The sequence below is a fragment of the Euprymna scolopes genome, chromosome 2, assembly GCF_053919585.1.
Source record: "Euprymna scolopes isolate OS-2025 chromosome 2, ASM5391958v1, whole genome shotgun sequence".
NCBI classification, from domain to species: domain Eukaryota; kingdom Metazoa; phylum Mollusca; class Cephalopoda; order Sepiida; family Sepiolidae; genus Euprymna; species Euprymna scolopes.
The window spans coordinates 150313511-150325908 of NC_136483.1; the positions used below are offsets into that span (position 1 = coordinate 150313511).

Sequence of the window (12398 nt, forward strand, 5' to 3'; positions counted from 1 at the left end):
GACTATAACCGGATATTGATTAGACCTCTTACTCTATAGAAGAGTAAAGATACTACACACATTAATTTCTTAACATAAAGACAAGAGTACGGTCATGTGCATTTCAAGGAGGTCCACCCTCACAGGCTTTGCCTGCTCTCTTTCAAAAAGGGTTCGTTTATTGTTAGTCACCTGAGGCGCCTCTACCAACGAATACCGACGGGGCTACCCGGGCATTTTTTGCAGGCTAGAATGCGTTTCCTCTAGAGTGCTGACTCTTCAATTCCACTTTCCAACTCTTGTGTTACATGTTCCCACCATATAAATGTTTTTATAGTTATGGATGGCCCTAGTAATCTATGATGATTCTCCATCTCTCCTAAGAACTATCTCAGTCTAATACTACCTACAAGCAAAGAGGTATGACAATCAAACTTTTAGAGTTCTAGATGGACCAAATAATCTGTATACTGGCCCAGTCTAATAATACTAAATCAACAGTGACTATAGGGATAGATGTAGAGGATAAAATATAGTGATTTAACTAATAAAACTGAGATATCTGTATATGAGTGTGGTAAGAACAAAAAATAAATGTGGTAAGTGTTGAAAGAGAAAAACTGCAGAAAATGAATGAATAAAAGCAGGGGATTAAATGTATATGTATATGTAATTTTCACTGTGGTGAACAAGCCTATCTCCCCTACTTTCGGTGTAATGATGGACTAGCTCTGATTATAAATGATTGGTTTTCTTTGAGGAGGGGTCCTTTTTTGCTGGGGATAAAGCATCCTACCAGATGCCAGACATAGACATGTTATTTAAGATTCTCTAACCAAGAGATCTTTTTTAAAATTCTAACCGTTCCTTTAAGGGCAATTATTTGTATTTTTCTTGCACTTGGTTCACCGGGTATATTCATCAGTTAGTTTTTTTATTTTTATTTATTTATTTTTTTTTTTCATGACTCCTGTTGATCTTCATCTAGTAATTACTAAAATGATGGGAATTTTCCTAAAATTCCAGTTCCTTTTCATGTCATACATAGGACCTTAATATTTCGTTTATCTTCTCCCTCTCAGCTCTATTCAAACCAGCATAATTATGGACACTGACTTCTACTATGGTTACTACTTTCTCCTTCTTATGCCATATCACTATGCTAGTTTAAAAGCTCTGTTTTTCCAGTACATAATTATAGGAATTGTGTAGTCCTAGTGAATGGTGTACAACTTGTTTCCAACTGTTCTATCTGGTTACTTGTTATACTTGGCATTACACTTTTTATAGGTAGTCTAGTGGACTGGCTTCACTTGTGTCGAAGAAAACCTAAATATCGTTTCTATTAGTGATGGGACGATTTACAATTACTGATTCTGATTCTTTATAAATCTCTAAATATTTAACTACAAAATGGGTATTTTGTCCCGGTTACCATAAAAAAACATCTTAAATGTGCATATATTTTCTCAAACATAAAATCATACTTGTGAAGAGGTTGATCTATCGATTTTAGCTTTATTGATAATTTAAAATCAATAAGTATTTATTACTACCAGCAGTGGAAGATTTTTTTTTTATAATTAAAGATAATTAAAGGAATCGTTTTTGGCATTGCAAAATAGGCTCAAATTTTTCCAATTCTGATACTGATTCCGATACCTCAAAAAGTCCTGATTTTTTTTTTTTATTATTCCAATTAATCGTCCCAACACTAGTTTCTATGTTTTCTGTCTTTTGATTATAACAGTTTAGTTTTTTTTAGACTGGGGTACTATTCAGGAGAGTTATCGATGCTTTCCATAATTAAAAGATCTGATTTGCATAATCAAATGCTTATAGGGTACAAAATAGAATTTTTTTTTTTTTTTTTGTGTAGTTAATTATTGGGTCACCATTTATTAAGACTAAAAGCCACTTAAGGATAAGAGTTAATGAGATAACATTATTGTCAACTGAAGGATGAGGAAGCCTATGGGAGTACTAACATTGATTAGTAAGATGAACCGTGTTTGATGACTTATAGGGCAGTATTTTATTCTCTCCCTCTGTCATGGAAGTAAAAAGGCTCCTTAAATCTTTCTACTCCTCTTTGCTAGACTACATCAGATAAAGAAAACCAAACGACCATGCATCGAGTATTGTTGCCACATTTGGGCTGGTGCATCTACAACTAGTCTCTCACTCTTAGACAGTCCAAAAAAGAGTTACACATCTAATAGATCGAGCACTAAGTTACAACCTCTGTTCCATCGGTGTAATGCTGCATCCCTGTGTGTGTTTTACAAGTACTTTAATGGAATGTGCTCTGACGAATTCATAGCACTTGTGTCTCCTTGACATGGATACTCTTGACCAACCCGGCAAGCAGCAAAATCTCACTCCTTCACTGCTGAGGTCTCTAAATGCTGGAAGGCTTTCTACTCTAATAATAATTTCTTCTCTTAGACTACTAGACTTAGGAATGCGCTCTCTATTTCCTACTTCCCTAACTGTACTGACATGCAAATATTTCAAATGTAATGTGAACAGACATCTCATTACTGTACTCCTCTGAATCCCCGCTTAGACATGATCCTAAATAGTAGCCCTTACTTCCGAATAGCAATCTGCCTTGTTTGAGGTGAAAAAAGAAAAGTGTAGGAAAAAAAAATGCTCAATTTTTTGTAAACCTACAAACATGATTGATACATTCACAATTTTCTTGTTTGTTTAAGAGGAGATAAATCTCTACTTTTATATAAAAGGAACTTTGTCTGTGTGTTTGTTCCCTATGGACTCAAAAAAGGCTGGGTCGATTTTTATGAAATTTTATACAAAGTTACTTTGTGTCTGGCAGTGTTCTTAGATAGGGTTTGTATCAGAATGTCTTCGGTAAGTATCGATAATCGAAATACTCTGTGCTACTTCAATATATAAACCTTTTTTTTTTTCTTTCTTTCAGGAAGCTAAAAAACAGAGTAGCTGCCCAAACTGCACGCGATCGAAAGAAGGCTCAGATGACTGACATGGAAGAGACGATAGCCAATTTACAGGCAGAAAACAAGAGGTTGCAACAATACAACAACACGTTACAAAAAAAAGCTTTCAACTTGGCAACAGAGAATGCTGAATTACGGCATCGTCTTGGCCAGTTGAAAAACGGAGAGTGCAATGCATCAAATTCTACAGGTGAATCTGCAGCATTAGTGAAAACAGAACCAAAGTCCCCAAGGTCCGCAGAACCTTCTGTTCCTCAGCTGAAGAAACAGGCTCTGGCTCTGTCTCATTTGATAATGCAATTCACCTGCTTCCTGAGGTAAGTCAATTTCCAAATTGAAATTAAAACAGCAATTATACCTTGACAAAAAAGAATGAAGGATTAATGCAACTGGATCAAAAAGAATTTTGTATTTAGATTAAGCGGACAATTGTCCTAATCTTTTTGAGTGTTATCTGCACAACATTTTGGTCGATGTAACCTCCGACCTTTGTTGTTGTGATAATGATCCTGTTAACAAACCTGCAACCAGCTGGTCCCGCAGTATTGTCCAACTAATGTACCCATACGGCACAATCACGTTTGACACACCGATTCTTGCCAGATCACCAAAGTTAAGCAATGTCGAGCCTGGCCAGTAACAGATGGGTGACCATTTGGGAAGGCGAGGCGCTGTATGTACCGTGAGGTAAAATACCAGGTTAGGGAAACTGGCACGGTCTATCCTTCTCTCAAGGTTAGCTGGGTCTCTCCTAAGCAACCCATCTAGTGATAGTGTTACGATAAAAGTACCCTTGATATCCCTAGCGAAGCATCAAGTATTCAGCTACGGACAAGATTTGAATTACACTATAAACTTGTGTAGTGAGTTCAATCTCAGCTGCGGCCGCATGTTACGTTACGAAAGCGTTTGTAATCACCTGCTTGGCTGGTCTCCGTCCGTCATTATATAAACATTTTGTTGTTTTGTTTATGGTGAATTATTTATGAATACACATCCCAACACACACTTTGGTTAAACAGAGCTGAGAGGGAAAAGATAACGAAATACCAATGTCTTATGTACGACATGAAAAGAAACTAGGAACTTAAGATCTCTATTATTCCAGTAATTAGAGGAGCACCCGGACTCATCAAAAAGAATTTAAAAAAAAAATTAAAAAAAATTTAGCAAATATACGTGGTGAACCAAGTGCAAGAGAGAAACGATTGCACTTAAAGAGACGATTAGAATCTTAAAAAGATCTCTCAGTTGGAATGTCTGAGATAGTGATTGAATGTCTGGCATCCTTTTAAATGTGTGTCAAAATGGACAATGCATTGTTTTTTGTTTTTTTTTCTCTCTCTAACCTAATTCTTTTCTGTCAATCAACAAATTTTGAAATTTAAGATTTTCAAATGCATCGTTTTAAATTTCTATTTTCCATCATCGTCGACTTTGAAACAGTTATCCTTATTTCCTTTGTTTATCCTACCTCATAGCTTTACAAAATTAGCCAAGGTTTTTTTTTTTTTCTGCCTTCTATCATATTCTTTGCAATCGCATTTTTCTGTCTAGGATTATTGTTACAATGGAGAATTATCTTACTAGTAACCATAATGGATTCTACTGCTTGCATCAATAATTAAGATCATTTTAGTTTTTATTCTTAAATTTTATTTAATTTTTTTTATATATACTAACAAATTTTTTCAGTTTGCCCAGGTATTAAATGTTTGACATACTCTAAAACTCTGTGAATCTTGCTTGTTAGCTTGTCACAAGAAATAAATATATATTCATTCATTCAATTGGTGTCCTGCCTGGTGCAGGCATCGACAACTATGGTTCTCCGTCTCGCTCTCTCTCTCGAGGCATTCATGAATTCATTGTTGCTCATCATTTTTGATGTTCTTATTTACTTGCCTCCCCACGAAGGCAGAGATAAACACAAGGTCAGTTGCCCAGGTGTTCAGACTGTCAACATATGTTTCTCACTGGAAATGACAATGCTGACAGAAAGATGTATAGATGTAGGTATGTATTTGCTTGTCCACGTAAACAAAATATGACGCAAGGTCGGTTTTTATGTGGAGTGAAGAGGAGGGGGGAGGGAAAGGGGGAATGGTATATAGGGTTACCCCTACATGGACCACTAACCAATTGTCACAAGGGCAATGGTTTTCTGCCGGAACAGATACTGCACTTTGATCTCAGCCAAAAGGCCGAGTGATGACATATAGGGATGTAAAAAAAAAAAAAAAAAAAAATTATTTCCAATAACAAATTTATTCAATTTTTTATTGGAAATATATATTATTTGAAAATGGTTGACGCCATAGAGGGTGTTGCCAAAAGCAGTATGACATCACAAAGAATGAATGGTTGTTACCAAAATCTATGGATGTGTTTGAAAGCAGCAGCAGCCATAACTGCTGACTATGGCTGCTTTATCAACCATTGTTAAGTGTAAAAATTATATATATTTAATGATATACTAGACTAGATGATCTGTCTGGTACGTATTTGATCATTGTCCACATAGATGACCCGTAACGGGTCAGTGTTTCAGTGGATACTGTCGTTCTTTTGTTACTTTGTTTATGACATCAAAAGACCTTGATCATCAGTGTGCACTGGGACAAGCAAAATCTTCAGAGTTTTCATAGTATGTAGAATGGCCTAGTAGCTAGAAAGTAGAACTTCCCTTATTCCTTCCAATAATGGTTTGACTTCCCTAATTTCTCCCAGACACATGTTTACAAAAATGCTTATCAGCATCAAATGATAATAAAGCAAACCTAACACTGTATTATACACTAGTGTGGTTACTCGGATAATAATTAAAAGGTGGTGTGAACATCTTTTTTAAAACTTCTCTCTCTTTCTCTCTCTCTTGTTATCTCTCCTCGATATCTCTCTTTATCCCTCTCCTTCTATCTATATTTCTCTTTATTCCTTTCTTCTTACATATCTTCATCCCTTTCCTTCTCTATATATCTCTTTTATCCCTTTTTTTTTCTCTATATCAATCTGTATCTCTCTTTATTATTCTCTCTCATACACCTTCTCTTTATCACACCTTCTCCTTATACCTTTTTATCCTTCTCCCTCTCTCTCTCTCTCTCTCTCTCTCTCTCTATTACCCAGTGTTCACGATGTTACAACTGAAACGAATAATCTTTCTCAAACTTTAATTGAAAAATTCCACTCTAATTTTTAATCATATGTGGAAATATACTACAATAATCGCAGTTTTTACACACTTGCCTTTGTTTGATGTTATTTATAAATATGTGTTTTTATGCGATCAATTTTTCTTTTCTTTTTTATTCATTTGTTTTTTTTTTTTTTTTTTTCTTTTTGTTTTTTTTAGTCTAGTGACTTATTCTCACTTCTGGATGAAGTATGCAGCGCAGACTCTGGTGCCCATCTTGACCATTGTACATCTTCATCACTCTCAACACCAGCAGCAACAACAGCAACAGAGTGTGATACGAAAGAAGAAGATGTTGCTGTTTGTCCAGTGCCGAGCACCGACCAAGTGGTGGGGTCCTCACCAACAGAACTGGACTCCCTCAATGAATTGATAAAGTCTGAACACTTCTACGTGAAGTATCCTCCTTCATCAGCCGAAGATGGCAGCAATGGAGAAAAGGTGTGCCATACGGAAGAGGGTGTGCAGGAACCCAGTCCGACTGTGGTACCTGGAGAAGAAGCAGGAAGTATAGATACCTCTCTGTCCTTAACGGATGACTATTTCTCCTTTGAAGAGAACGATATGTCGCTGTTGCAAACGTTTATGAAGGAGTGTTTAAGCAATAATCTAGAAGGAACCGTTTCAGAAGAGCCTGTTGAATTTTCAAGCTTGAAGAATAACCAAACCTCAGACTTTGCAAACACAGAAGTGGCGAAAACTGTATCAACGCCAGCCCCTGCTGCCCGCAAAAGAACATCGGAGGAAGAACTTCCTGAGCCCGTCAGCAAGTTACCAAAAACAGTCAGCGTCTGTGACTCTGGAAGTGAATCTGGCATCCACAGCGATTACAGCAACCCAAACTCTCCTTACCAAGATCAGTCGCTTCTCCAGTTCGATGACATGAACCCAGTAGACGATATTTTGTTTCCTGAATTATTTCCGTGTTTAATCTGAACTTTTAAGCTCTATTTACTGTTGTTTGTTTTAAATACTTTATGTACTGGCTGTATGAATGTATATCTGTCGTTTGAGAATATCAGGCGCTGTTTGTAGGAGTATGTCAAATATCTCCTTGAAAACAAAAGAAATATATAAAAATACAGCGCTAAAGATGCTTTTAACAAGTATTTTAGCATAACCTACTAATCCACATATGTTGTCAAAAATAGAACAACTGCTTCCAGGGCAAAAGCTCTGTTCTCAATCATGTGGTGAAGTTCTCGAGAGAGAGAGTATGCTATTGATTTTCTTATATATAAATTTGAATGACAAAGGAATAAAATGGACAGATAAATAACTAGCAAATCCTTATTTTGTAAGGAAAAAAGCATAGGTATAGTGACCATGTATTCAAAATACTGTTGATATAAAATCAGCTCAATGGTAAAAGTACTAGATGCCCTAGAGCTATTGTCATATAGATATGAGATAAATAATTTTCTGAGATAATCGTTTACCTATACTCCAGGAATTCTGCATAAACCAGAAGTTTGTGTATGATTGTTTCTGAGATGACATTGGTTTTTAATGACATTGAACCTCATCAGCTGAAGGATGAGGAAGCCTATGGGAATACTAGCACAGGGAATTGACACCAAGTTCAAAGTTAAAATATAACGTCATAACCAACGTATGACTATTAAAGAGTTATATACATCAAGTCTAAAAGTAGAGAGAAAGATGCAATTCAATTTGACACTTTTATAAATACAACAGGACACAATAAGGAAAATGGAGATTGGTCATGTTATAGGCATACATAAAGACATACAATATAATATTATTTTAAATTTATTTACCTTATAGCTATCTATTTATATGTATCTACTATCTATCTATCATATATATATATATATATATATATATATATATATATAATGATAATGGAAAAGAGTATACATTCTGTCAAAAAATGACAAATGTTTTATCAGTGAAACTTTTACAAGGAATTTCCCTTTAAACACTGAACTATTTATGTCATACTCATAAAAATGAGTCATTAAATTTGTTTTACACACTGAATTATCTCCCTTAGTTCTACACACTAAACAGGCTGTGTTCTGGTTAAGAGCAAAAATGTAATATCTATCTGATACTACACTCCATCTGTTGCATCCTTCGTCAGTGAAGAAAATATCCTAGAATGAGGGATTTAAAAAAAATTTTGTTCCAATCCAGTGTGCCCCCCCATCCCCTCCCCCGATTCTTCCAACTATTTTTATTTTAATTTTTTAAGCTGGATTTTCCCCACATTAAAAACTTTACCTTCGTTGGAAGGCAAATAAATAGACACCATGTGTATTATATGGTTGATTTTTTTTTTTTTTCTTATATTATCAGCATATAACAGCAATTTAAATATATATAAAGGAAGACTTTGAACTGTCTGCCTTTGTTTGAAAAATTAAATCATTTTGTATATAGTTCTTTATTCACTGTCAAATTTTTAAAATTTGATTAAATTTTAATTATGTTAATTTTATTTGTTAGCGCGAATAATTCGTACAAAAAAAAAAAATTATTTATTTTGTTATAACCTTAATTACAAACAAAGACTTGCAGACTGCTGCTAGTGTAGTGAATTTGATCCTTGCTGGGTGCATGGCTAATAGTACTGGATTTTAATTATCTACACGCAGTGGGGGATGAAATGGAGAGAAAATGAGCGGAAATTGAATGTCGCAGATGTCGGTTAAAAAATATCAAAGAATTTAAAGACAGGATTCTTGTGAAATAAATGTTCCTTTTTAAAGTTGCAACAAATGTTTGTAGTTTTTCTTTGTTTCATTAGCCTATACACTATTCATACGATGGGTGTTCCAAAAGTAATATCTCCTATTCTTTATTCCACCCAAATGGATCAGAAGGAATTCCAAATTGTATTGTTATGATGGCTGAACTTATGATGAAAGTTTCATTGCTTTGTTGCAGATGTTGATAGTGTGAGACTCTAAGAAAGCAACCATTGTCATGGACTTGCACCAAAACAGAAACACGTCATTGAATTCCTGGCTAAAGTACTTTGAGAGTGGTGGCGACTATGTAGAAAAATAAATTTTGAAGCACAAAAGGTCACTCTTTTTAATGGTATCACTCTTGTCTTCATAGGTCCTCAACTTTTTGAGTTAAAAAAAAATAGGAGGCTTTACTTTTGAAACAACCCTCGTATGTCTTGCATGTAAACACTGTTAATCACTTTGCCTCTTTCTTATCTCTTTCCATTTTCTTTCTTTATTTTTTTTTTTCAATCACAATCTTATATAAATTTTTGAAAAAAGTCTGCAGATTTACCTGATCGTAACGTGGGTACCATCGCAAATGGACAAACAAATAAAACAGGAATAGAAATAAATAAAAATCTGGATCAGCATTTTTTTTTTTTTTTTTTTTTTTTTTTCTTTTTTTACAAAACATTTTTGTTACGGTTACTTTTTTTTTTTTTTTTTTTTTTTGCACTGCTAAAAAAAAAAAAAGTGTCTCGTTTCTCCATCCACAGCCATCACATTCTCATCCTCACTTTTACACATCCATTGTTTTTGATGTCTACTTTCTTTCTGCCCCGAGCACGTGCTGCATTTTTTCTCTCCTTTTTTTTTCCTTTCTCCTCTTGCGCACACTTCCTAATCTGAATATGTGGTTTTTTGACTGCTGCTGCCACTAATCTATTCAGAGGTCAGCCATCCTTTGCTGCTGCTGATATTTTCCCACGCGCTCATCTGCACTATCTTACACTTGAACAAACGATCACAAAATGACATTCAAACCTCCAAACGTGTTAGCGATGGATGCCTAGCATTCACATTGCTTGACCAATCGTTACCAAACTTTGCCAAAATATCAGCCATGATTTAACTTAGATATCTCAAAATTATATCAGTTCTATGTTCAAGGTGAAGGTCACAGAAAAGGTAAAAATGAATGTTTCTGCTTAGGGCACAATTGAACCATGATACTTGACATTTGCATTTTAAACTTCTAACAATAACTTTGGTTCTGTCTATCATAGACTTGCTACTTGACTCATAATATGGACCAAGTTGCCAACAAAGATCCGTGTTAGATGGACATGTGACGGCAAAAAACTTTAATTAGTGTCAAGACGGGAAAGTAATAAATGTTTTTGTTAAAAAAGAAAAAAAATGCCGACCCAGATTTTATTTATTTTTGTTTGTTCGTTCCTGTAATATTACAAAAAGGAGAGATATAGATAGAAGTAATCACACAGGTTTAAAGTTGATAGATCTGTTCCTGAAAGTGGTTAATAGTACTTCACTGGGATATAAAATCAAACTATATATGATACTATATTTATCCCAAGACAAATGCAAGAGAAGTATCTTGGTAAAGAGAAGAACCTGTATTTTGTTTTTGTTGATTTAGTAAAAGTCAAGCAATGTTATCTGATCAACTTTGCATAAATTACAAGTAAGTGGGTGATTAATAAATGTTGTTCAAATAATCGGCAGAAATCCTCAAAGTCGTGTTAAAATTAACAGCACAGTGACAAGTGGAAATACATCAGGGATCTGTACTCAGTTCATTGCTTTTCATTTGTGTCTTCGAATTGTTATCCAAGGTGTTTCATACGGTGTAAATATGTGCAGTACAGCATGATTTGCTAGTGCGCTTGAATGCCGTACACATGTAGTTGTTAGAAAAGTGAGGGCCAAGAAACTAGAAATTTCTGGCTAGACTCAGACCACCCAAGAGATATTCTCTTTTTAAAAAAAAATATGTGTCTTGTTTAATAGAAAAGTCATGCTGGGATTGATCATTGTAGCAAAAATAATTTTTCTAGATAGACTACAGATGGAACCCCCGACGAATAGAGACAGTTCTAGACAGTTTTCAGTGGATGTCTCCTCTGGGCAGCTGAACAATGACCGCCAACAAAAGACCAGAGTCAGTCAGTTGTAAAGAGACTCCAGAGGAGGAGGAGCAAGAATGGGAGTTGGATTTGAATATTGGAGAGCGGGCAGTTAGTTTTGGTAAGAGTTACCGAACAGTTGAGTCAGTGTGCCTCTCTGGGCCTTGGGTATGTTCCTTAAGGGCTCTTGGCTAAAGGATTATGTAATGAGACTTGGGTGTGTTTGTTTGGTCAGGTAACGAGCTGCAAGTCAACCATTCAACTATGGTGAAAGCAAGTGCCACTTATCCAAAACAATAAACATTATTATTGTTTATAAATTGGACTTGTGCAGTTTTGTTTTGGATGGAGGATTCTTTGTTGTAGCACTAACTGGATCCACAGACGAACTTGACCTGGCATAACGTGTAGGACAATCATGGCAATGCAGTGAACAAGTGAGCTTATGTTGTGTTCACAACAGGTTGTCCAAAAGAAATGCTTCATACTGATGATTTAATGCTGCCTGTGAAAAAATGGGAAATTTTCATGTTTGAAGTTGGAGGGTTACTAACATCAAAGTGATAATCAGCGCTTGTAGTGTTGAAAAAACCCCCAGAAGGAGGAAAGTTTTCCTGCTCAGATTGAGAAAAGACAGTTGAAAGCAGCTCAGTTTTTTGTAGTATTCAAAAGTAAAAGCACACAAAAAGTGCTGTAGAATTACAGGTAGGTAAACAAGTCTCAGGAATCAGACGGACTTCTGTTTATATATTTGACTGAACCCTCAGCGCCAGACCCCACAATATTATTGGTATGAATAAGTTAAAAATAAAACGTATTTCCTTTGGTTGGTTGGTTGGTTGGTTGTTTTTGTTTTACGGCATATCAACCCTTTTGGATTATTTAATGCCAAATCCAGTGATTTTAAACAATTTTTTAATAGAGTATATTTGTTTTTTTTTTTTTTAAGTCTGTTTCTATTTAACTCATAGTTGGGACCCTAACAGGTACTACCACTCCGGATCAGAGTGGACCTGGGAGCAATGGCAATTAAAGGGTGGCTCCATACTCCCCCAAAGACCACAAGCTGGGGCCTCACCATCGGATATAGTTTAAGGTCATATCCAGGACCTATTTCCTTTTGTATAAAGATCAAGCCCGAACGCAGACCTCAAAGTGTCATTGGTATGAACGCATTAAAAATAAATGCATTATATATATATTTATAGATTTTACCTGATATACAATTTGACACAAAATTCAAAATAGACAGACAGACATACAAACATAGAAAGTGCTGCTTAGATAAAAATGGTAGCCAGTTTGTGTATAATGGGCATGAATGCGAACTTAGATGTGAAGAAAGTATATTTGAATGGTGAAGCTATTGAATAATTTTGTTAACCTGGCGATA

General features: G+C 35.3%; 1 protein-coding gene across 1 annotated transcript in view; it reads left to right on the forward strand.

The window, feature by feature from the left end:
- The window catches only part of LOC145297614 (X-box-binding protein 1-like), a 33735-nt gene extending 24834 nt beyond the window's left edge, over positions 1 to 8901 (forward strand). The window contains exons 2-3 of the mRNA XM_080143683.1: positions 2924 to 3277; positions 6316 to 8901. Of these exons, the coding sequence (XP_079999809.1) occupies positions 2924 to 3277; positions 6316 to 6529 (568 nt within the window). The 3' untranslated portion in view covers positions 6530 to 8901. The remainder of the gene's footprint in view (positions 1 to 2923; positions 3278 to 6315) is intronic.
- Positions 8902 to 12398: the final 3497 nt, after the last annotated feature.